The sequence below is a fragment of the Alosa sapidissima genome, chromosome 22 (assembly GCF_018492685.1).
Source record: "Alosa sapidissima isolate fAloSap1 chromosome 22, fAloSap1.pri, whole genome shotgun sequence".
Classification (NCBI taxonomy): domain Eukaryota; kingdom Metazoa; phylum Chordata; class Actinopteri; order Clupeiformes; family Clupeidae; genus Alosa; species Alosa sapidissima.
This window is the reverse complement of record NC_055978.1, coordinates 16,641,795-16,667,949: the sequence shown is the minus strand read 5'-3', so window position 1 is coordinate 16,667,949 and position 26,155 is coordinate 16,641,795. Positions and strand designations below refer to the sequence as shown.

The 26,155-nt window shown below is 44.4% G+C and overlaps 1 protein-coding gene and 1 long non-coding RNA gene across 2 annotated transcripts; one reads left to right on the top strand and one right to left on the bottom strand.

The window, feature by feature from the left end:
- Window positions 1-217: 217 nt before the first annotated feature.
- On the bottom strand, window positions 218-2,537 carry LOC121697849. Its single transcript, XR_006026564.1, has 2 exons — window positions 2,191-2,537; window positions 218-1,912 (listed from the first exon to the last, which is right to left on the bottom strand). It is a non-coding gene; the product is annotated as an uncharacterized LOC121697849 (long non-coding RNA).
- On the top strand, window positions 1,846-25,977 carry golgb1 (golgin B1). Its single transcript, XM_042079613.1, has 20 exons — window positions 1,846-1,935; window positions 2,749-2,836; window positions 3,901-4,089; window positions 4,531-4,653; window positions 5,257-5,418; window positions 6,342-6,464; window positions 7,068-7,181; window positions 8,522-9,290; window positions 9,612-9,691; window positions 10,437-10,506; window positions 10,911-16,062; window positions 16,177-16,600; window positions 16,928-17,161; window positions 17,770-18,624; window positions 18,806-18,990; window positions 19,387-19,546; window positions 23,314-23,396; window positions 23,709-23,780; window positions 24,077-24,152; window positions 24,505-25,977. The coding sequence occupies exons 2-20, from the start codon at window positions 2,756-2,758 to the stop codon at window positions 24,640-24,642; spliced, it is 9,090 nt and encodes a 3,029-aa protein (XP_041935547.1). The 5' UTR covers window positions 1,846-1,935; window positions 2,749-2,755; the 3' UTR covers window positions 24,643-25,977.
- Window positions 25,978-26,155: the final 178 nt, after the last annotated feature.

Below are 26,155 nucleotides of genomic sequence, written 5' to 3'. Positions count from 1 at the left end.
GGAAAAATAACGGTGTCACACTTTAAACTTAACATGTGTATTCATTGTTCTCATCAAGTGAGATTGAAAGTAGGCAGCCATCTCTCAGTCTCTTGCATTTGAACGCTATTTAACTATTGTAGATCAATTAAATATATTGGAATATAGTAAAGACAACTGTGTACGGGCCAGTGCATAGACACATCCAAAAGCCTATTTCATTAAAAAATGGCCTGTCTGTTTTTAAGATGAGTTTATTTGACAAGTCAAATTCAAAACCATACACTGCAATTAATAGAGGCCTTTTTAATGTTGTAATATATTCAAGCTACTTTAACATATCTGTATGTGGATATCACAGGTGTCTAAAATACAGTATTTAAACATTCAGTGTAGAACAGTTATAGGAAAATGTAAACTTCCCATACATCTGATAAAAAGATTTCTGACTTATTTAGTGATCAGTACAATGTAGCATACATTTGTTTCAACATATACTGGCATGTTATAAAAGTGAGTAACATAAATGAAACTTTTATACGAAAAAAAATAATGGTAATACAAAATGTAATGTCATATCATATACATTGGGTTGTTTCAGTACTTGTAGCCATGATCTCATTAAACTTTAAACAATCCTGACTCGCTTACATAAACCTATAGCACCAAACCAACAAAAAGTAACAAAACAACCAAACTTTAAATAGATAATAACCTGGAGCAAATTAGTGAGTGGTATAGTGCTGAATATTTGAATATAGAAAATACTTCTTTGTTTTTCAACTGGCTCTATCACAATTGTACATTCATTTCTGATAATCAGTGCTACATGAATCACGACTCAAAAGTAGGCGAATGTTTTGACCCCTTGGATAAGTAGCCTGTCATACTTGCCTTGGATTGTACAGTAGAAGACAGAGAGCTCCAATGCCCCTTTCTGGATTGACCAATAATATAATTAATGGTTCTGGACATAAAAGGGTGGTGTATAGCTCTGCTATCTTAGTATAGGCTAATGTGATTTTAGTGGTTAGAGTATGAAGGCTAGCCTACATACAAAAATACATGGACATATTGTATATGAAATATAAAACATATAGATATGATGCAACAATATATTAGTAACCTAGTGCAGGCTGGCCTGTTCAGATTTCTCACTTGTCCATCATTTTGAACACTATTGTTTGGTACAAAGGTGACCTGATGCACCTAAAATACCCCCCCCCCAACACACACACATAAAAAAAATGAAACCAATATAACAATTCCCATAAGGCTTTTCTGATTCACTGTGGATAGAGTTGAAACGACCAACACTGAGCGCTGCTTTCCTCATCTCTCAACCTCATGATCACTGACGCTGCGAGCCACTGACGAAGATGACCGCTGTGGCACTGGGGGTTCGACTGTCCTCCTCCCCAACCTGTTCAGTTGTCTGTAAATGGACCCGAACACAGTTGTTGTGCCCCGAGCAAACAGTGAGGTCCACCTTGCAACCTCTACCATACACCTCACTGAGCTTGACAGGAACTGTGCAAAAAGTGTGGTGTAGTGGGCAAGAAGCAACAGACTGCGGCCCAGTTGCCTGCCGTAGTTGACGATCAGATTGACCCTGACGTCAAGTCCCTTAGCTCTTTGTTGTACCATGCTGAAACACCACGGCGTGAATGACCATAAGTGTTTGAATTTTCATTCATCTATTGAGATCATGCTTGGACAATGCTGCAAAGCCACTCTACCACAACACTGAACCACACACTCTCAGGATCACTGTCGTGTCATGTCGAGTATTGGAATTTGCATACGGCCCATTGCTGTTGCGCAGCACGGTGTAGTCCAATCGTTGCTCAGTACGTTTTGTTTCCGGGATGTTTGGTGATGTGGCTTAGCTTGGAAATTCAGGAGACGGATTTTGTGAAATAAAAAAAGCAACCTGTCCACGGAGAACTCACACAGGTAAGTGTAACGATATTAACAAGCAATTACTTCCCATTCTCTGACCAGGCGCAACATATAGCTGTCACACACAAACACTGCAGCACAATAGTGTTATAATTATCCTCATTAGCTGCTGTTTACGAGACAACACATTGCGTGCACTTCTAGGGAGCTAGCTTGCTAGCTCGTAGTTCCATCAGCGAGCGAATCGCACACTGCTCATAACACTAGAACTTGCATGTGCGATTCACAGTCTTATCGATTAATTCATACCTTTACTTGGATCGATGTGATCACTGTCATATTTGGGTTGAGAAAGTAAGACATCCATCTTGCCAATCTTTACTGTTCTGTAGACCGAACCAAATGACGCAGTCGCAGTCGTACGTCCTGCTATTTCGGTTGTGTTCGGTACTGGACGAGAGTTACCGAATGTTGTGGTTTTGTCATTACATGACTGTGATTAAAGATGAGATAGGTGGCCAGATGCAAATCACATACTCCGCGTAAACGCTCAGTATTTATTGTGAAGTGTAGGATGAATTGAATACTTTGTTTCAGATGTATTCAAGTATGAATTAATGTGCCAGAAGTTTTGTCTAAATAAAGTCTTTATGTAAAGCATGTATGTGTTTTTCATCCTGTGTATGAGAATGGACTATAGGCTACTGTGTTGTATACCTCATGTATACTGATCATGGACCTAATGACCTACAACCATTTACTACCATTCTAAACATGACTAAACATGTGGAGGATTCAAAGTCTTTATCATTTCTGTCACAGTTTGCTTTGGGTTTTGCTTTGAGCTGTTGTTCCTCCTGCTGTCAGGGTCATCATGCTCAGCCGACTGGCTCAGGGGGTGAACTCCGTCCTGCAGGAGCTCTCTGGAGAGGAACCTCCAGACGAGACCTCTCAGGTGAGATGCCCCATTTCAATGACAATTTCAATGGGAGACAGCAGTGCCATCAATGCCAAGAAGATGGGTTCAGTGAACATGGGTTCAGTTCTACTTTCTACTACCCACAAATACCTGCTGTTGGGTTCTCTGTGCTATCATGAGTGTGCAAGTGTTGGCTAAACCAGATAGGTACACTGACACTTGAACAGATCTGAACCTGACCTAACATCGGCCTGTCGGCCGTCACACACCAAGTCCAGGTGTATTGCAAGGTCCGCTCCTATTTGGAAACTGATCAAATTGAAGATAACTTGAAGTTAAGGGGAACTATTAGCTCACCTGCTAGGAATATGCAGGACTGGGTGTCTGTATCATCACTATGTTAAGGGCAGTGTTTTGCTTTGAAAATTAATAAGAGTGTTGCCTTTTCTTGTGGTCAGTTTATGAAATAACAGTAAAGGGTTCATGTCTTGTTACACTATCTACTGACAAGCTTTTAGCATCCAACCTTGTGGAAAAGGAAAACTACTCGTGCTCTTGTTATTTTCAAGCTTACTGAATGTCAACTATTCATTTACACCAATGATATGGATTCAGAGAGCTCATGGCACAAATGTAAATTAGCACCAGCCACCAGCCAAAGGCTGGTAAAATATGAAAGTGGCGGGTAGATTGCAGACAGAAAATAATGATTTGCTATTGAGTGGCTGGGGAATTCTGCCATTCATTTGTCTTTGGCTGTTAGATGCTCACATTTTAAAATGTTAATTTCCTCCCCTGTGCCGCATACACTACGCCACATGCTACATACACAAAGCTATATCACATGCAGCACAATAGCCCATACCATGCACACCATAATTCCATTCTTGTAGCTAATTAGATAGTGACTGCGCTACACTTATCATTTATATTGATTACATTGGTTTCAGTCAGAAAAACTTGCCTTATGTGATAATTTATTAATATACTGTATGTGCCTCCTGGGATTTTGGCCCATGTCTGCACTATATAGCCTACTTAGAGCAGAGAGAAGAAATGAAGAGTTTTTTCCCTGATCTTATTTCCTCCCCAAACTCCAGGAGGGCGGCCTGGTCCCCCAGCCCCTGCCTGATGGTGGTGATGAGGAGGCGGCCCCGCTTGGGGAGCTCGGGGCCCCGGCTGACGAAACCCTGGAGAGGCTGGCCCAGACGGAGCAGCTGGTGGTCCAGCTGAAGGAGCTGATTAGGGAGAAGGACAACCAGCTGGCCAGCACCGAGAGGCGGCTTAAGGTGAGAGGGCAGCTGGATTGTAGCGGGTAAGGGGAGAGCAGAGAGACTGTTGATGAGATCAAAGTTTTTCTCTCTTTTCCTCTCTCTCTCTCTCTCTCTCTCTCTCTCTCTCTTTCTCTCTCTCTTTCTCTCTCTTGTAATTCTCTTCATGGTACGACCTCAATTTAGCAGGATTTAACATGTGTGTGTGTAAAGAGGTGCTGCAAGATGCATGTTTGGGTCCAGGGAGGGAGGAAGGGAGAGACTCTGTTAATAAAAGTTGTTGTTGCCTTTATTTGAATGTAGTTCATAGGAGTGGTGAGCATTATTGTTGGTACCAGAGTTACACATATCAGAATTATCCTTGCAAACAGCCAGCAGGAAAGCAATTCTAACTGTCTGTGTCTGTGTCTGTGTGTCTGTGTCTGTGTGTGTTTTCTGTACATTGCTGCATATTTCCAGGAGGAAAAAGAAGCAGGGGATGCACGTTTCACAAAGCTCAAGCTTCAGGCCAAAGCCAAGATGGCTGCTCTGAACAAACAGATAGGCGAGCTGAAAGGACAGGAGGGGCTCAACGTCAGTCAGGTAAAACTCTAACTATAAGTACTTGTGTTTCTAGATTACAGTCCCATTCTATTCCTCTGTAGTAGGCAAAACATGTTTTTACTACATTAATGCGTTGTTTCCCAGAAAGTAAGGTCTTGATAAGGAAACAAAACATAATCCATGGCTTGTTAAACTGTGAATAATCAATGTAATAATAATGAATGGAATATTAGATAAGATTCAACGTCATTGCTATTGTGTTGAGCACAGGCACATAGCCAATTAATTGCTGTGTTTGATCTTTATATCTATCTGTATCTCTCTCTCTCTCCCTTCATCTCTTTCTATACATACATTATGTATATATAAATACTTAATAGTAATATATTTTTTTTTTTACTGATAGACAAGCAGATTAGCAAGAAGTGAGAAGAAATGCTTTATCTCAGGGCTTTTGTTTGGCTGTTCTGTCTAACGAAGACAAACCCCCCTATTTATAGTCCCTGCTGTGCTCAGACTAACACCATTCACAGTCAATGCCTGGAGATGCAGCACGCTCTCCACAGCTCCTCCCCACTCATTTAATCAAGCTATCGTCCGCTGACCTTCACAATTCGTCCAACTTTGTGTTTGTGTTCCCAGAGCTCGGAGGGCTCCTTTACAGTGGCGCCGGGCGTGGAGGAAGAGCTCCAACAGCTCCGAGCCAAACTCCAGGAGGAGGAGTCGGCTTCCAGGGCCCTGCAGGAGCGACTTGGCGCGGCCGAGCAGCTCCTGAATGAAAAGGAACAGGGTCACGCCGAACAGGTTTGCCTTGTTGTCACACACTGCCACAGATGTTGTTGTCACACACGTCATCACACCCACACAGAACAGGGTGTGTATAAATAAAAACAATTACTGTAATGAATGGCTAGACATGTGTGTGCTTCAAAAAACCTACTGCATAGTTTGGGATCAGACGTAGTCTTAACCCTGTGTTCTGAACATCCACTTAGTCACTACATAGTGCTCTATGTAGTGACTTAGTGGGAATTCGTAGCACAGGGTTTGTCTTTGACATCTATATTTGACACGTTCTAAAGTCATTCAAATTAGTGCACAGTACAGTGGTGAAGATTTGTTTACTTGGTCATGTGGTCAATGTTAAGGAAATATTCTGTGCACTAGTGGAATCATCGTGGCAACAGGAACAGATTGTGCATGCATGCTGTGTGCCGGCTTTAGATAATCTCTCCATCAGGAAGTGAAATAGCGTTTTAAGATTGAAAGGTGCAGTGTGGGATTCTAATCCTGTACACTTTTTTTTTTAAATTACATTGCGCCTCACAGTCCTCTGTCTGTCCAGTCAGTGTGTGTGTGCTCAAAAAAGAAAAAAAGAAAGAAATGTTGTCATACACAGTGGCTCAGACGGAGCCATAAATACTTCAAGCCAATTACCACTTTGCTTCAGGGGCACATAATAGAGGGGTGTACTCTTGCTGGCTGTTGAGCTCAAATGCAGACTGCATCTTTTAAACGCTCCCAGTCACAAGGCAGGCTGTATCAGCAAGAGTGCCCAAATGGCTGAATACCTCTGTGTGCAATGTCAAAAAATGACAGCTGAAATCACATGCGAGATCCACCAGTGTTTCCCATACATTGACTTATTGTGGCGGCCCACCACAATATCAACATTGACCACCCTTGATCTGCATTACTGAGGGTCGTTGTGCTGCTGTCTCTCTCAGGTGTGTCGGCTGCAGGCGGTGATCGGAGAGAAGGACGTCCGCTTTCAGGAGCAGATCCAGAAACACGAGGAGGAGCTGCTCCGAGTGTCAGCCCAGGCCCCAGCTGATACGGAGCTGCAGCAGGTAACACCAGCCTCCTCCGGGTCCCATGATGGTGCGGGCGTGGTGGAGCATTGGTAGCATTGCAGCCTGACAATCGGTTGCCCTCGTTTTGATTTCAAACCTACCGTTGCGAGTCAGTGTTGCTTTGGATATAAGTAAAATACCGGCCACTGTACATGACTTTACAGTAATTTCCTCAGTATAAACTGCATGACGGTATTTTATGCAAACTAAAAAAGGAAAGACAAAACCTTGTGTTGACTACATCCATGTATTAAACTTAGTGCCCAGTAGCCCAGTGAATGAATCAAATCAGTGTTTTAATCAGAAAGAAGATTGAAGAAAAGATGCATTCTCATGTATTAGCCCGTCCCTGTTTATAGCTGGCTCCAAAGGGACATTTTGACAGAGCGCTGTCACTATTGTCAAGTACGTAGGTAACTAGGTTTGATACGACATATACCGTGTTTTAAGCTGGGTGATGTGACTGCTATCTCCCTTTGCTACATACATAAATCATTGTGAGGCTGTATGTGTTAATATACCTTATCAGATAGATTGTGTGCAAGTTGGCCATAAGTTATAAGTTAGGCAAACACAGAGTTTATAACTATATCTCAACAGGCACTGCGGTCATCGCAGCGACGGGTGGAGGAGCTGGAGGAGTCGCTACATTCACGCCAGCAGGTTCTGGAGATGCTGCAACAGGAGCTCAACAGTGCTGATCAACAGAAACAGGTACACACACCACCATTCACATCAACACTCAAACATGGACACAGATGTACGAATAGGTGGATAGTAGGTTTTAGGTTGGCGTCTGCGCCTTATGTTGAAGTCTGTGTATGTGAAGGTGTTTTGCCTGGTGTCCAACAGATGATGTAGATATGTGGAAAGGAGGAAACAGGACTCAGGGGCTCAAAAGTGTTGTATTAAATTTTAAGCCAAATAGGTGGATATTAATAAAATGATCAGTAAAACGTAAAACCTTTATCAATGCCTTATTTTCTACCTTTTATTGAAACTATGAATGTGGCAGTTGCAGCTGTTCAGCTTTAAGCTTTTTGTGTTGACACTTCAGCATTCATGAAGAAAGGTTATTGCTGTCGGCAATGGTAAAAGTATGTCACCCACACACAACATCTAAACACAACAGCAAAGACCACCTAAAACAGCTTTTCCAAATCCCAAATTACACCTGATAATTGAAGTCCTAAAGCACACAATGTCTTACCATACATTCACCATGAAAAAAGTCTCAATTAAAAACTACACAGGATTCACGGCATCCAACATTCATCAGCAGCTTTTGCTCAGTTAAAAAATGAAGCAGGGCAGAAGTCCTTACGCTTTACGCCCTAGTTGCTTTAGTAGATAATAGCATTCACTGAGTGAATAGGTGCCCAAAAGTTTTGGCAGCTGCTTCAGTTTGTGTGGTGGCGATTTACATTGTTTCTAGATTATTGTGCAGTGATCAAATGCAGTACAAGTGAGCTGAAATCACATGTTTTCTTGTGTTAAGTGCATTTCACAAGTGCATTTCTTCAATATACATGTGAGACAAGAAAAAAGGATCCAAAAATACTGAAGCAGCAAAGTTTGTGAAACACAAAATGTGTGTCCCCGCCAAAACTTTTGGCCACGACTGTAAATTAGTTTATTGTCCCCAAAGGGGAAATTTTCAGTTTCAGTTTCACAGTCGCTGCACACGCAACTTCATACATTACCGTCTCACAGTACAGATAACATATTAAATGACCTACAGTGTAGACACATTGATACATAGCACCACAGGCACGTCACACAGATGCATAGCACAATAGACCCTTTCAACAATAAAAACAAAAACAATGCTTGAACATTTTATTTGGTTCCCAATCTACTTCCTCTGCATTAAGATAACATATGGAATGTTAAAACGGAAGCCTTGTGGGGCCAACTATGATGCTGATAATGGAACTCTCTTGAAAGGGTCTATAGGTGATGTCCCTGTGGGGTGTGCATCTGTAGTGTCTGTATGGTGCTATGCATCTGTAGCATTTAAAGAAATTCTTTTTTTTCCTGTCCACCGTGTCCAGATCCTGACTGCACAGTTCCGTCAGATGGAGCAGGAGCTGGCCGACATGTGCAGGCAGAGGGAGGAGGAGAGGCAGCAGTGGACCCAGCATGTGGCCCAGATGCAGGTTGACCTGGGCGCCTTGAGGGCCGGCCTGGAGGCCTCCGAGAGGCAGAGGGAGGAGGCCGCGGCGCATCAGGAGACCGAGGCCCAGCAGCGGGCTGCGGAGATGGAGGAGCTCCGGGCACAGCTGGCCGCCGCAGGAACGGAGAGGGAAAATAACAACGGTTTCAAGGGCGAGCTGGTTGCGTTGCGAGCCAGTTTGGAGTTTGCGCTGGGCGAGCGGGAGGAGGTGATGAGAACGATGGAAGAGCACGCAGAGGCGAGAGATGCGGAGCTGGTTATGCTCCGCGAGCGGCTGGCTGTGGCGGAGACAGAGAAGGAGGAAAGGGTGAGGAGAGAAGGCGAGGAGGTGCAGAGGCTTGAGGTCGAGCTGGCTGCCCTCAGAAAGAGCCTGGAGGCAGGGAAGGAGACGCAGGGTGAAGGAGTCCAGCTCAAGGACACCCTGGGACAGCTGTGGAGGCGGCTGCACTCTCTGACCGCGGGGCCTGTGGAGGGGCTGGTGGAGGAAGACGAGGGGGCAGCGGCAGCATCATCCATCCCCAGCGACCCCGCTGAGTGTCTGGCTGCCCTTCAGGCTCTGGAGGCCATGATGCAGCGTCTGAGATCAGAGCGGGAGGAGAGAGAGGCACAGCTGGACCAGGTCACAGTCAGCATGGCCTCTCTCAGAGGTACAGTTATTGATTAAACTTACACAAGGATTTTAGGGGCTGTACTAAACAGCTTGCCAAGTTTACACAGGCCTAGGCTTTCATTACATTTACATATTATTGCTTTTGTCCCGAAGTGACTTAAAAAGAAGAGATCAAGGTACAATGCTAATAGGCTTTTTATATTTAATATATAACATCCCTTTTTTATGTGTGCATGGTTTCATATTTGAACATACATTTTATACTGAAATTAAATGGTTTTACAGAGCATTTAGTCTGACAACTTTATTCTCAGTAACAGTGAGTGTCATTTATTTCATGGAGAGTTTTGTCTTTCAGGACAACTGGATAAAAACACAACTGAAAGGGAAGAAGCAATTGCCAGGATACAGGAACTGGAACAACAAATAAACAATCAGGTTAGTTTAGTTTTTGTCTTTTATTTTCAAAAACATAGTGAATTTTAAAATGGGGTCATGGAGCTTTATAAAATAGTGATATAGTCTTGAAAAAATAGCATAATTGTAAATAATGTAAATTACTTTATATAATTTTACTTGTATATAATATGTAATAATGTGAATTACTTTATAATATAACGTTTATATAATATGCAATGTTATTCAGGATTAATGTAGTGCATGCTGTTCAATATACAATATATTTCCCACAGTTTCATAAGAGACAAAGGTTTGCAAATGATCTGGCCATAAGGGTGTCAGAAGAAATGCAGACTCACTAGTATGCCATCAAGAGGCATGCCCTGCATGTCATGGGCACTGGAGCAATCTCTTGCCCTGACCCAGTTTGGTCAGTGAGATGGGGAACGACTATATAACAACAACAGCAGACAGACAGAGCCAGTCAGACGGACACAGGTCGAAGTTAATACACAGACAGACCAGAGCTCCTCCTTGGGTCATTTCAGTTTTAATCCACTCTTCTCTGACAGCAGCATGTGTGCAGCATTGACCTTCATGCTAGAGCTTATACATATTGTGACAGCTAGCACAATAAGCAGCAGTACTTTCACTAAATGTAGTTATTAAAGCTCTCAGCATTGCACTGGCACTTTCATGGTGTGTGTTTTTTATTTTATTTTATTTATACGCTGTGCAGCCATTAGACGTACAAATCCTCGTGTGAATGAATTCTCTCTCCCAGGTCACCGGTGAGTCAGCAAGAGGGCATGTGACTGACCAGTCCCAGGAGGATTTGATGAGGGCGGACACAGGTGACCTATCATACAGTTCTTTGTTTGCTTTTGTTGCTGAGAATACTAAGCAGAGCACAGCAAAGCAAAAGGACTTTGACCTGCTGCTTCCCTTACATGCACTACATTTTTTATCGATTTGCTCAGCCCTAACTGTAGGCTCAGATTAAAATTAAATTATTTGTAAATTCAATTTTTGTTGACGCACCCTCTATGTGAATGTGTTTAAACCTGAAAGACCGGTGATTTTGCCAGTCCTGTGTAACTAAAACGTTAAGACCTCATACTAAATTTAGCACATTCCAAAAATATTAAAATAAAAAATAAATAAATCTGTACCATGTTAATTCGAAGTTCCACATCCTTCAAATATACAGTCACCGCTGAATTATTAAACTAACACTGTTTTTCTCTCTTAATCCCAGGTACAGCAGAAGGACAAGTTGAGGTTAACAGTCTGCAATCAAACATCTTGGCCTTGGAGCAGCAGCTGCAAGAGAAAGAGAATGAACTTGTTTTCCTCAAGGAGCAGCTTGCCATCTCAAGTCAGCAAATAATCGAATGCCAAGAGCCTGGTAACGACCAGAGCAATGAGGCCACCTCTCTAATGCAAGACAGCACTGGAGCCCTGCCAGACCTCCTAGACGACACAACAGAGGAGGAAACAACTCTTGTGGCAGACGAGTCATCCATTATGTACACCTCTGCTGATAATGAGAGCAGTCCTGAACTCATTCAGCCTCCGACTGAATCCCCGGGAGAGTCCAAAGGTGCTTCCTCAGATGAGATGGTCACTAGCAGTGACTCTGAAGTGGCCCACAACAGCTGGACCCTCTTGGAGGCTGTCAACCAGGAAGGTGGTCAGGACTGGCCTTCTGTAATGCAAGACCTAAGCCAGCTGCATATGCAGTCTTGGGAGGAAACTGCTGAGCAGGATAGGTCCACTTCCTCCATAGTGCAGGTGGAGTCATCCTCAGTTATCATCCGAGAGACAGTACAGGTTAACGTAAGCCAGCAGATGGCCTCCCTTGTGGATGTAGAGTCTGGTCCGAGCCAAGCTTTTGCTCAAGTCTTGGCAGATGAGCTCCAGAAGAAGTACAGTGAACTGCTGGCTGAGCTGGAGAGACTAAGAGCTTCAGCTTCTCAAACTGAAGAAAAGGCCCAGGGGCTTGAAGAGCAGCTCCGGTCTGTCACTATCAGCAGGGAAGAGGCAGAGACCAGGGCTCTAAGCTATGAGGAGGAACTGAGGGTTGTTAAGGCTGAGATGGACATGCTGGCTCAGCAGAGGGATGCAGTGAAGGTCCTGGAAGAGCAGCTGGCCAGTTTGGAGTCGGACTCTCAAACCAAAGAGCAGAAGATCCTTGGTCTGCAGGCAGACTTGGAACAGGCTCAGTGTTCGCTTGCTGAGCAAGAGGGCCAGGCTAGGATGCTTAGTGCCCAGCTGGAGGACAAGGAGCTCAGCGCTGCTGAGCTGGAGAGGAAACTTGAGGAGGTGGAGGCAAGACTGTTGGAGGTCACCCAGGCTGAAGAGCTGGCAGAGACCTCCCTCTGTGAAAAAACGGCAGAGATTGAAGACCTGCAGATGCAACTGTCTGAGAAGAAACAGGAGATGATTGAGCTCAATGACAGCATAAGTGCCAAACTGCAGCAATCTGGCGAGGAGAAGTTCCAGGTCTCCAGTGAGGTCAAGAAGCTCAAACAGCAGATTTTGGAGATGGAGAGTATGTCTGCTGAGCAGAGGAAAACAGAAGGCAAGGAGGATGTTACCCATGACAGTGAAGAGCTTGCAGGCTTGCGAAAAGAGAAAGAGGGCTTGTTACAGCAGGTGTCTACTATGAAAAAGGACGGAGACTTGATTAAAAGGAAACTTCAGGCAGCTCTGGTGCAGCGTAAGGACCTAATGAAGAAAGTTGCTGCTTTTGAGGCGCAAGCAGAGAAAAGCAAAGAGCAAGGTGAAGTTGCAGAGGTTAAAACCTGTGGCTCTCCAACTGATGAGATCAGAGAGAAAGAGGAGGAGATACAGAGAATGAAAGTGTTACTAGAAGAAGCCAGAGAGACTAAAAGGTGCAAAGAAGAGGCACTGGAGAAGCTTGAACATCAAATGTCAGAGCAGGAGAAAGCCTTGATTGCTGTAAATGCAGAAAATCAGAGACTGGCCGAGGAGGTGAACAGTATGAGCCAAAGCAAGGGCCAAGTGCCACAAGATGAAGAAGAGAAGGCAAATCTGCAAATCAAAATAGGGTCCCTAGAATCTGAGCTTGAAAGGCTTCAGAAGAAGCTTCAGGATGCTGAGGAGGCACGCAAGGACACCATCCGCAAAGCTAAAGAGAAAGATCGCCACCACCGTGAGCAGCTGAAACAACAGAGAGAAGACCACAGCGCCTTTTTGGAGCGCTTTGAGGCTCAGAGTGGACAGTTGGATGACTTGCTCAATCGACTGAAGGAGCTGGAGGACCTGCAGATGCTGAGAGTGGATGAGGAGGCAGCACCGCAGAAAGTTCAAGCTGAACCTCTGGTCGAAAAGTCAGAGAAATCAGTTTCCAGCGATTGGGCCCAGGAAGACTGGGTGGACTTTGCTGCTCCTGAGACAGAGGCACAGCAGAAAGAAGCAGAGGACCAGACATCATCTTTAACACCAGCTTCAATACCAACACCAGCAGTGAAAAGCAGTGAAAATGAGGCTACCTTCAAAGCTCTCAGGGAGGAAATTGAAGCTGAGCAGGCTTCCCGTGTGGAGCTAGAGGGCTGCTTGAAGGAGACCCAGAATTCTCTGTCACTCAGAGAGGCTGAGATTCTTGAGCTAGGTAAAGAGCTACAGATGCTGAAAGAAAAGGACAAGCAGATTGATATGCTTTGTAATGAATTGGAAGTCCTAAGGGAAAAATGTGTCCAGGCTGAGGCACATGCGGAAATGCTGAAAAAGGAAGTTGAAGAGGTCACGACGGCGGCCAAGGCGAGCTTCTCCGACTCGGCTGCTCCCTTGGCCTTGCTGCAGGCTGAAGCGGAAGAGTTCAAGCAGTTCTTAAATGACAAGAATGATGAGATCATGAATCTAAGCCAGCAGTTGTCTGACCAGAACAGTCTACTTCAGAAGATGCAAGAGACTGTGTCTGAGAAGGACCAGCTCATTAACTCTCTCAAGGAAAATTTGACAGCAGAACAGGAGAAGAGTCAGCGGCTCGAGGCCGAGGTCCCCTTGAGGCAGGAGGAGGAGAAGGGCAGCAATGCTAAACTCCAACAGCTGCAGCGAAAGCTTCAAGCCGCTCTCATTTCTCGAAAGGAAGTTTTGAAAGAGAACTCAACACTAAAGGAAGAGCATGCTGCTGCGGAGAAGACTGTGGTGGAGCTACAGAAGAAACTTGAGGATGGAGAGGCAGAGCTTAGCAAGCTGAGAGCGGAAAGGGAGAGGCTGATCGAGGAAGTGGATCGAAGCCTAGTTGAGAACCAGAGCCTGGGAGCTTCCTGTGAAAGCCTCAAGTTAGCCATGGATAGCTTGCTGAGTGAGAAGGAAGCTTCTAGACAGCAGGCTGAATTAGTTAAAGAGGAAACTGCACAAGCATCCCGCGAATGGGAGGAAAAGGTGCAAGGCATGAAAGATGAGTATGAAACTCTGTTGAAATCCTATGAGAACGTCAGCGATGAGGCAGAGCGAGTGAGACGAGTTCTTGAAGCTGCTCGTCAGGAGAGGCAGGAGTTGGCTGCCAAGGCCCGTGCCCATGAAAGTGCCCGACAAGAAGCTGAGAAAATGGCTGAGGAAGCACAGAAGGAGGTAAATGCTGTGAAGGACAAGATGAGGAAGTTTGCAAAGACCAAACAGCAGAAGATTTTGGAACTAGAGGAGGAGAATGAACGGCTCAGGGAACAAGATGAAAGGGGTGGGATTAGAAGGGACGACAGGGAGTTGAAGAAGGAACTCCAGAGAGTTAAGGAGGAGTTGGAAACACTCAAAGCTGAGTTGGACTCTACCAAGACTCAGCGAGACTCTTTGGAACAGCAGACAGTAGAGCTGATGCAGCAGTTGAGTGAAGAGAAGGAGAGGGTGATGTCAGAGATATCATCCTCAAGCACAAGCGTTCCAGTGGAGGAGGTGGTAGTGGCACAGGCAAGTGTAGTGCTGACTGAAATGAACCAGGATGTACCTGATAGTCCACCACAGTCTACCACAGATGTTGATGATCAGAAGGAGTTACCACCACAATCTGAATCATCTATGGAGTCTGGACCAGAACCAGTGGAGTCAGCAGAGGAGACACCAAAGATTGAGGCGATTGAAGATGCTCAGGACCCAACCCAGGACAGTATGAGGGAGGTGGAGACCTCGCTCCAAACAGCACAGGATACAGTGAAGGAGCTTGAGGCTGCCCTGGAGGCAGAAAAGCAGTCAAGGGCAGAACGAGAGGCTGAGATTACTTCTCAGCTAACCTCTCTAGAACAGCAATTAGCAGAAGCCAAAGGGAAAGAAAATGTCCTCAAAGAGGAGATCTCAAAGAGGGAAGAGCAGCTGAAAGAGCTTCACACTACCCTGGAAGCTGAGAAGGATGACCTGGAAGAGCGCCTGATGAACCAGCTCGCCCAACTCAACGGCAGCATCGCTGGCTACCAGCAAGAGGCAGCCGACAGTAGGGACCGCTTAGCAGACTTCCAGCGAGAGGTTGAGAGGCTGGAGCATGAACGAGCAGAACTGGAAGCGCTGGCGGAGAGTGAGAAAGATCGATCATGCCGGTTAGAGGAGGACAAACGTCAGGCACAGAGGGAGAGAGCCGAGGCAGAGGCCGAGTCAGGGAAACAAAGGGAGCTAGAGCAGAAGCTGAAGTCTGCCCAGAGGGTTAAGGAGGGAAGCCAGAGCCGAGCCAAACAGCTAGAGGAGCTCTTGAGAGAGAAGCAGCTAGAGGTTCGCCAGATGCAGAAGGATTGCATACAGTATCAGGAGAGGATCAGCGAGCTTGGCAAGGAGACCAAAGCTCTGCTGCTGAACAGAGATGAGATCAAAGCGGAACTGGAGGCTTCTCGCCAGGAGACCACAAAGGCACTCGAGGAGAAGGCCAAGACAGAGCAGGAGCTGTCTGAATACAAAGGGGAGTTGGAGGAGACTCAGAAAGCAGCCAGTCTGGCACAAGCAGAGAGTGCAGCCTTAAAAGAGACGGCGCTTAAGCGGGAGGCTGAAATCAAAGCTGAAGCTGAGGAAACTCTCGATGAGGTGAGGTACCGCCTGGGAGCGGAGATGAAACACCTCGAGCTCCGACTGGAAGAGTCATACCGCGAGCGAGAAAGGGACGAAGATGTGATACAGGAGGTTCGACAAGTTGCTGACGTCTCCAAGAGAGAGGCCCAGGGAATGAAGGCCAGACTGGACGAGTCTCTGGCACGGCTGGCTGCATTCTCACGTTCCATGTCCTCTCTGCAAGATGATCGTGATAGAGTGCTGGATGAGGCCCGGCAGTGGGAGAACCGCTTCCACAGCGCCCTCCAGGGGAAGGAGGCAGAAGTGCAGACGGCAGAGAAAAAAGTGAATGATCTCAGCGAGCAACTGCTGAAGGAAACCTCACAAAAGGAAGAGCTGCAGCTGTCACTAGAAAGGTTAGCATTGTCTGGATAACCCACAATTACATAGCATTTTGACTTCCCATTCCATATCTATCTATAATCAATGTATTATTTCTTGTTTAATGTTGAATTGTGTGTTTCATTTAGACTGCAGAATGCAGAAGCAGAGTGGCAGGCCAGATGGGATGAAGTGGAAAAGAAGCACGGTGACATTGTGGCCACTCTGGAGAAGGAGAGGGGGGACCTGAAGGAGTCCCTTACCCAGGCTGAGAGCTCCCTGGCCCAGGCACGCTCCCAGCTGACCACCCTGGAAACTGAGGTGGAGGGGCAGCACCACAGGACGAGTGCTCTGGAGGAGGCTGTGGGGAAGCTGCAGGGAGAACTCAACGAGGCCAGGGCACAGCTGAGGGAAAGAGAGGCAGAGGAGAGGAGGCTGGGCCTGAGTCTGGAGCAGCTGGAGACTGATCTAAGGTCCTCCAAGAACCTGACCGAGTCACTGCAGGCTGAACTGAGTGAGAAGGAGAAGCGAGAAGTTGAGCTTTTAGGAGAAAAAGAGCAGGCCGTGACAGTGGTAAGTAAATCACAGACACATTTTGTTTGTGGTCATACATAACATTGAACAATTGAGAAAATATGTTTAATGGGCTAGTGATTGCTCACAGTTGTTATTAGAAGGACCAACTGTATACAAGGGCAAGTAAAATACTTCCTAGTATACAATTGAACTGATACATTTTGATGTCAAACGGATGTATGATTAAACCTTGTCCATTTGAGTTTCTGACTTTATGATGAACAAAAGATACTTTTTGTTACCTTTCCACTGCCACAGAACCTGCTTGCTTTTTTTAAATGGTTATCATGGTAAACAGTTTTTTTTACTCATGTTGTACCCCAGGCTGTGGAGGAGGCCCGGCGGGAAGCAGACATGAGAGCAGAGACAGCAGAGAAGGAGGTGGAAGTGAGGAGAGAGGAGGTGCGAGATCTGGAGGAGAAGCTCCACAGAACTGAAGAGGACGGCAAACACAGCAAAGCTCGTCTAGAGGCCTTCACCAAGGCCATGGGTTCCCTGCAGGATGACAGGGACCGTGTGCTCAGCCAATACAAACAGTTGGAGGAGCGCCATCTGCAGGTATGGAGGGTTTATTAAAGCACTACATACACTTCAGTAGTCTCCTGGTTTGGTTTGTTTGACACCTTAAATATTTCATGATTCACAGGCAGGCAGCATAACATTGAAACCAAAACCCCATTACTCAGAACACACATCAGAATACAATGCTGTTTTTTAAGAAGATAATTATCTTGGGGCCTCTCTAATATTTAATGGATTATCACAGACATTGACATGCCCATTGATGATTGTGTTGACAATTATAAAACAGGCTTTTTACAGGCAGCGCTCTTGTTTACGGCCTAAACCTTCCCGCCATTATCTAACTCAGAGCCATGTACAGAGTCTCTGTACTACTGTTTTCTGTTTGATGTGAGTTTTCTGTGAACGCTTGCAAACTCTCACAAGCAGTTTGACGACGTAGCACATAAACAGGGAAGATAGACAAATGGTTACTATGGAATGTTCACACTCATTTTTTTAAATTGAACTGTTAATAACAGTTTGCCATAAATAATTGCTTAATAACAATTTGCCATAAACGTTTGCCACTGTTTGCTGAATTTGCACCTCTGTTCTGTGCATCCACCCCACAGCTCTAATCTAACCCTGTTCTACTGCCACAGGTCATGATGGAGAAGGACGGGCTCATCCAGGAGGCTGCCGGCGAGAACAACAGCTTGAAGGAGGAGATCCGCACCCTGCTGGTCCAGCGCGACGACCTCCACGCCGAGAAGGCCAAGCTGGCTGCCCAGCTCCACAGCTACCGGGACGACCTGAACCAGGTACTCAGCATGAAGGACTCCCAGCACAGGCAGCTGCTGGCCGCCCAGAAGGAGCAAATCAGTGCCCTGGAGCGGGAGAAGCAGGACCTGGAGGCTGTGGTGCGGGACCTGGGTAGCCGGGGACACCTCGCAGGGGGTGAAGTGGAGGAGGAGGGGGTGGTCGCAGTGGAGAGGGAGACTCTGAGCCGGGCGGGCGCTGAGAGGAGGCGGCAGGAGGTGCAGGACGCACCTGGCGCAGAGGTGGAGAAGCTGAGGGAGCAGCTAGAGGTGGCCAGGACCCGGGCGGAGGAGCTGGAGGAGATGCTGGCGGCGGAGCGGGAAGCGCAGGGGGCCAATTCGAAGGAGCTGAATGAGCTGCGCTGGGAGGGAGGCGTGATGCGGACGGAGACCGAGACGGCCGCGGAGCGGGTGGCCGAGCTCGCCCGCGACCTGGTGGTAATCGAGCAGAAGCTTCTGGAAGAGAAGGAGGCGGCTGCCAAGCTGCGGGCAGAGAACGAGTCATTCGGCCGTGCCATGAGCTCGCTGCAGGACGCCAGGGATGGGGCGGTCAGCGAGGCCAAGGAGCTGAGGCGCAAGATGGAGGAGATGTCAAAGGGAGGGCAGAAACAACAGGCTCCCTCCAGTGGTGGCTCAAAGGGAGAGGTATGGGGGCTGAAGAACGCCCTCTCAGCCCTGCAGAACGAAAGGGAGAGACTGGTGAGAATTATTAGCATTAGCATTTTGCACATTTTTGTATAGTAAAAAAAAAATCAAAATGAATTTTGTATCAACAATATCTTAACAATAGCTTAATAAAACAATATCTTCTATATATGTTAATCATTGTTTATTGTCAAATTTGTTTTGAAAACTGTGTCTCCTTTTACCTGTCCCTAAGCTGGAGCACTTGCACAAGCAGGACGCAGAGCTGGGCCTGCTACGCTCTGGGGATGTAGCCAAAGTGATCCAGGAGCTGGCCGAGGAGAGGAAGAAGGCTGGTGAGAGGGTGGAGATGATGGGCAAAGAGATGAAGGAGAAGGACGCCCAGCATGAGACGGCCAAGCGGGAACTAGAGGTGCTAAGGTATGTACAGTAAACCATAGTGTATTTTCTGTATCTGCCATGGTTCAAATTCGCTAACAGGTTCGTCTGAATTTTCCCAGGCTACCTGCACAGCAAACACCCTGCAAAGCCCCGACAGCTCACTTTAATTGGCTCGCAGCATGCCTGCCAACCAATAAATAGCTTTAAAAAGCTGCTCTTCCTATAGTCTATCATATCATCCTAACTAGTACCTTGTGTGTTTTTATGGTCTCTCTGTTCTTTTAAATCATATGAATTTGGAAGACCAATTCCCTTCGTCACCATGTGTTACACATTTATCTTTTCCCATGCTTTCTGTCTTTTGCCCTTCCCTCCCCTGGCCCCTGTACAGTATCTGAATCTATTTCTTATTTTTGTTCTTATTTTTATCTTCAGACTGGAGCAGGTGGACTGGCAGGCCCAGGCGGAGCTCCTGAAGCAGCAGACGCTGGTCACGCTGTCCGACCGCGACCAGCAGCTGCGCCAGCTCACGGCCATGCTGGAGGAGGCTCGGGCTCAGCAGCCTAAAGTAACACAGGAGCACTACCAGAGAGAGGTGAGGGGGCGCATACACAGCCACCCCTTACAGAAAAAAACTATAGTAATACTATAAGACTTCTATAGCAGTTCTGTGGTAGTGTATAATGCTTCTATGATGTTCTGTAACACCTCAATAATATTCTTAACCTCTATAGTGCTCCTATAGTACTTCTACAGTATGTAGTGCTTCTACAGTATGTCCCAAAATACCATAAGATTTCTATAATATCTCTAGTATTCCTATGAGGTTACTATAATATTTTGTATGTCCCCAAGATTCCTGTAGTAGTCATAAGGGAGGCAAATACACACTCATGTCTTAGAGAAGTACTGCTACACATTGATTACATTTGTTCATTTGCAGAACCGTTTTATCCAAAGTCACCCACCACACTGAATGAGCACTGATACTGTGCTTTTATCTGTGTGCTTTACATTTTACTGTATGTAAAGAACAGTAGGACCGCACAGATAAGGGAGGCTTTTTACCTGTTCTCCCTATAGAGCAGGGGTGTCCAAACTATGGCCCGCGGGCCAACTGCGGCCCGCCACACACTTTAATCTGGCCCGCCGAGCATTTATTAGTTTATCATAGATCTGGCCCGCCACGCACTTTAATCCGGCCCGCCGAGCATTTATTAGTTTATCATAGATCTGGTCCGCCACGCACTTTAATCCGGCCTGCCGTGCATTTAATTAATTAGGTTATCATAGGCCGCTGGCTATTTTTTTCCAGCATAGACGATGTTGTGATTAACTTTAGGCTACTGCAAACTGCTTTACACTCTTCTTAGAGAGCGTTTACCATATCAATGTCAAAACAGCTTGTTACATCAAGATACATAGTATCTCCATTGCAGCAGATCTAACTACGTTATGCTACTCCATTTAATTGGGAACTGGGAAGAATTGGGAAATTGATATCTCCTTTTTATAAGAAACTTTTAAAAGGAAATTGCGATGGCAACAGTAGTTCCCACTACTGACCATTTATAAACTGTGAGCCATAGGCACAGCATAGCCATAGGCTAGTGGAGCTGGCAAAAGAGTCTTAAAGTGACAGTGCACCATTTATAAATTAATTAAACAACATCAAATGAACAGTATTTCTTAAGAAATTAATTTTATAAAACAAAATTACTTTGTCATTTAAATAATACAAAACATTATATATATATATATATATATACATTCTTTTTTTGTTGTGTGGCCCGCCGGCCAATTTTCAAAACACAATGTGGCCCTTGAGTCAAAAGGTTTGGACACCCCTGCCATAGAGCAAACCTGTGTCCCTTTGAAAATGCTCAAATTGGCTGGAGTTTACAGTTTGTCAAAACTGTGCTTGTGACTTTTCAGAAAGTGTCCAGTTTTGTGAGTGTAAAGGCACCTAGTCAAGTCAAGTCAAGTTTATTTATATAGCACATTTCATACACAGAGGTCATTCAATGTGCTTTACATAAACAAAACCAAACGATAATAACAAATAAAAGCATAGAAGGGCAATATAGTCAAAGAATAGTTAAAAGGTAAAGATCATAATAAAAAGAAAACATAAAACACAAGGTAAAATCATTTAAAAATAAAGAATAATTAGTAAGCAAAAACAAAGGCAAAAGTAGTAAAAAAAGTAATAAAAGACAAAGTAGAATAATTATCGAGGCAGATTCAGAATTTGTAACTCGGCACAGTTAGCAGAAAGCGTCTGAGAACAGTTTGGTCTTAAGTCTAGATTTAAAACTGGCTACAGTTGGGGCCTTTTTAATGTCATCCGAAAGTTGGTTCCACAGCTGAGCCGCATAGCAGCTAAAAGCTGCTTCACCATGTTTAGTTCTAACTGTAGGTTTTACTAGCAGGTTTTTCACCTGGGACCTGAGAGGACGAGAAGGTGTGTACTGCTGAAGCATGTCTGACAAGTATTTAGGTCCTGCTCCATTTACTGATTTATAAACAAGCAATAGTGCTTTAAAGTCAATTCTGTGACTTACTGGAAGCCAGTGCAAGGACTTAAGAATTGGAGTAATGTGGTCAGTTCTTTTAGTTTTTGTTAGAGTCCTAGCTGCTGCATTTTGTATCACCTGAAGCTGTTTAATAGTCTTTTTAGGAAGGCCTGTGAACAGTCCATTGCAGTAATCAACCCTGCTGGAGATAAATGCATGAATGAGTTTTTCTAAGTCATGTTTTGACATCAGCCCTCTGAGTTTGACAATATTTTTGAGGTGGTAAAAAGCTGATTTAGTTATCGCTTTCATGTGGCTGTTGAAATTTAGATCACTGTCAATTAATACACCAAGGTTTTTAACAGTATCCTTTGCCTTCAACCCTTTTGTGTCAAGGAGAGTGGCAACCCTAAGTCTTTCCTCATTTTTACCAAATATAATTACTTCAGTTTTTTCTTTGTTCAGCTGAAGAAAATTTTGAGACATCCAGGTGTTGATTTGTTCTATACACTGACACATAGATTCAAGAGGACCATAGTTGTTTGGTGATAGAGCTAAGTAAATTTGTGTGTCATCTGCATAGCTATGATATGAAATCAAATTATTTTGAATGATTTGTCCAAGTGGGAGCATATAGAGGTTGAATAATAGTGGCCCCAAGATCGACCCCTGGGGAACACCACAGGTCAAGGACGTTGGTGTTGAGGTACAGTTTCCGATGGCAACAAAGAAGCTCCTTTCTTGTAGATATGATTTTAGCCAGCTGATAACTATGCCTGTAAATCCAACCCAGTGTTCTAGTCTGTGTAGTAAAATATTGTGATCAACAGTGTCAAATGCTGCACTAAGGTCCAGTAGCACTAGGACTGATGTTTTACCTGAATCTGTGTTGAGGCGTATGTCATTGGAAACTTTAATGAGAGCTGTTTCAGTGCTGTGATTTGCCCGAAAACCAGACTGAAAGTAATCAAAATACCCATTTGATGTTAGGAAGGTGGTTAATTGATTAAAGACTACTTTTTCAATAATTTTGCCAATAAAAGGTAGATTGGATATGGGCCTGTAATTGTTTAGCATGGAGGCATCCAGGTTATTCTTCTTGAGAAGTGGCTTTACAACAGCTGTTTTCAGTGACTTAGGAAAAGTGCCAGACAGCAATGATACATTTACAATTTGAAGGACATCCGCCGCTATGAGGTGAAAAACAGTTTTGAAGAAATTGGTAGGCAGAGTGTCTAAGACACATGTGGAAGGGCTGAGATTCTGTACCGTTTTTTCAAGTGTTTCGTAGTCTATCAAGCTGAACTCTGACATCAAGTTTAGTTTCCCTCTGTTTGTTGCTGGAAGTTCAGGTTGTTGAATTTGTAATTGAGCAGATATGTTGAGTCTGATTTTGTCAATTTTACCTTTAAAAAAAGATGAAAACTCATTGCATTTATTAGTTGAGAGAAGTTCAGGCGCTAATTGTGAGGGGGGATTTGTTAACTTATCAACAGTTGAAAATAGAATACGAGTGTTATTTGAACTTCTATTGATAATGTTAGAAAAGAAAGACTGTCTTGCTTTGCATATTTCAGAGTTATATGTGCGGAGCATCTCTTTATGGATTTCATAGTGGATCTGAAGTTTGTATTTACGCCATTTTCTTTCAGTCTTCCTACACTCTCTTTTTAGAAGTTTAACTGCTGGATTTTGCCTCCATGGTGCTTTCTGTTTGTCCTTAACTTTCTTGAATTGTAATGGAGCAATGTCATCCATAATGTTTGCCATTTTTGCATTAAAGTGATCAAATAAGTCTTCAGAGTCTGACAGTTGACTTAGATGGTTTTGTGTTTGTGCACTGTAGGAGAACCAGGCAGACAGCGCCCCTGGAGGCCCTCAGGAGAAAAGTGAGAACTACAGGGCAGAGGTGCTGGAGCTTCAGCGCAGGTACCCAATTTTTTTACTCTGAGGTCCAAACCAGTGAGTTGGAAGCAGTTTAAAGGACCTAACACACACATAATACATGGTCTGGTTTTCATACACATGTCCTGGTCTGTGTGATATACTGCTGATTAGAATGGTAAAACTCAAGAGGTGATTGAGTAGGTGTACAGAGGACACACACACGCATACACACACACACGCACGCACACACACACACAGCCAAAGATGTGCACAAACACAAGACGTAAGCAGCAGGAGTTGCAGGAGAAGCAGCATAAAAATGTCAGTGAAATGATGGGCTTCTGTCTTTGTCAGGTTGGATGAGGAGCAGGAACAGAGGACTGTAGTGGAGGAACAGCTCATGGCTGCCCAAGATCGCCTTAAATGGTACGACCTCAACGATGCCCAATGACAATCAGTAGCCACCGTTTCAGCTTTAGTTTTGGCACTTTTCCTCTGTAGTCATATGTTGAACACAATCATATGTCTGTATCATGTCTGTATGGTGTTACCATAGAGTCCCAATGAGACAGAGTCATGCAAAGCATAATTATTTGCAACACAATAATCTGTTGCATTCTACAATTCATTACATAATGGAATGCATTCTTTTATATGAACAAAATATCCATGAAACACGTTAACATGTACCAATATAATTAATTTCTCACTACTGTGTTCAGGTATGCACAGGGTGAATTACAGTCTGCATCAGAGACGTCTGTCCTTATTGAGCCACCAGAGGGTGCTGTTACAAGGGTGAGCAAGCAATATTTCAAATACTGTGTTGTTTATCTTTGCAGACATTGTTATGATCATATATGAACTTCTGCATTGCTGCCATTTCTGACTGTGATGTTTGTCCTCTATTGCTGTCTTCCTCTTCTTGATCGCTCTCTTCCTTTTCTCTTTCTGTCTATTGACATTTCTTCTTCCTCTCTCATTCTTTCCCTCTTGCTCTCTCAATTTATTTGTCTGTTGTTCCATCTCATATCCCTCCATCTCTCTTTCTCTCTGGTTCTCTTTCTTTTTCACTCTCTCCTCCCTCCTCCCTTTCGGTCTCTCTATTTCTCTCTTTCACCCTCCTTCCTTCTCTCTATCCCCCTCTCAGAGTCGGAGCGGTGGGCCAGGACTGGTTCGGATGCTGAGGGCCAGCCTCTGCTCTCGTCAGCGCACCCCTCTGCTGGTCTCTCTGTATCTGTTGACGGTGCATGTACTGCTGCTCATGTGTGTGGGAGGCTACCTGTAAGAAAGAGAGAGAGTGCCACCTAGGGGTCAGAGAGATGAACAAACACCAGCAAGACTTCAGAAACACACACACACACACTCAAATACTGTATGTTCAGATTGAGCAAGGTGATGATGGTTATGTACAAACCTAAAGGTCATACATAATATTCCAACTCCACATAGATTTGATGTCAAACCAGTTGGAGGGTGGACTGCTAACATTCAGAGCCTTAAAAAATGGCTGAATTCAGGTTTTAATGTGTAAGCCTAACACCAAATTACCATTGTAGATGCATACATAAATGTATACAATATATGGAAGAATAAAGATGAGCAGCGCAGCTGTGCACTACCTCAAAATCTATTTCCTTGCCTGTGTTTGGGCACTTCCATTTTATGAAGGGATATCAGTGTGAAATGGCACACCTACCATGCTTGAGTGCAAACTGTGAACACATTGTGTATGGGGTGCCTGGGATTCCAGTAAAGATGGATACTAAGCTTCAGGGTTTGTTCATCTCTCTCCTACCCACTCTACTTTCTATGTCCACAACCAGCCATCCGTTCCGGCCACACTAAAGGACACTGTCACATTTGAAAAATATAAACGAGAGATCCGTTTCTACTACATTCCCTGTAATTATGAGCAACGTTTTAAAAGTGATATTTTGTTTTCAGCTCTTTATTCCTGTAGTAAAGAGCACACAGAGTAGTTAAGGATGTGCAATGGTGTGTTTCATTCATCTTGCCCATGCAGGTAAATGAATACTGTGTCTGTGTGTGTGTGTGTGTGTGTGTGTAAGAGAGAGAGAGAGAGAGAGAGAGAGAGTGGTAAAGGGGCTGCTGTATGTACCCAGTATTTGTACTACTTTGCCAAACTTGTGCAATACTTCCATTAACTTGCTATAGATTTGTTCCTGGGTTGTGCCCTTTTACTTTAACTCATCACAAAATCAACTTCTGACTCACTGATCTTCTTACCATTTAAATTTAAGAAGCTGGTATAGCTACTACCTGTAATAGGCTACTATTACAAAAACTGTACTGTTATTCATGACTTTAAAAATAATTTATTCCATGATTTGTATCTTCGCTAATAGACTGACTCCTCATGTCTCATTTAAGTGTCCCCGCACTGCTGTATACTGTTATAGACCTGTTTGGCTGTATAAATGTAGACTGTTGTTCGGATGGTTACAGTATGTTGTTACTATCGAAGGTGGAGTTTGAAGCACAGCCCAAAGTGGGTTAATTATTTTATCTCTATCTGATATGTAAAATACACTTCTGCTTATATTTCCATTTTATTCTTCTGTCTTTAGGGCTATTTTTCAAATAAAAATATTTATGGGAATATTTAAATTGTGATTCACTTATTGTGATACTATTTAATTCTGCCTTCTTGAACTCCAAACGTTGGATGGGCTTTTTGTTGTATTTTTTCAACCAATTTTCTTTTTGTTGAATGGATTTTCTGTTGTTGTTAAGCAGTCGCCTTTATCCATATAGCGACTTCCAACAAAAAATAACAA

What these genes read in the sequence shown, in the direction of transcription:
- golgb1 (XM_042079613.1), top strand. Translation starts at nt 2,756, where the DNA reads ATGCTCAGCCGACTGGCTCAGGGGGTGAACTCCGTCCTGCAGGAGCTC. An exon ending in GTGCTGATCAACAGAAACAG is followed by an intron (nt 7,182 to 8,521) that starts GTACACACACCA and finishes CACCGTGTCCAG; the next exon opens with ATCCTGACTGCACAGTTCCG. An exon ending in AAGAGCAGGCCGTGACAGTG is followed by an intron (nt 16,601 to 16,927) that starts GTAAGTAAATCA and finishes GTTGTACCCCAG; the next exon opens with GCTGTGGAGGAGGCCCGGCG.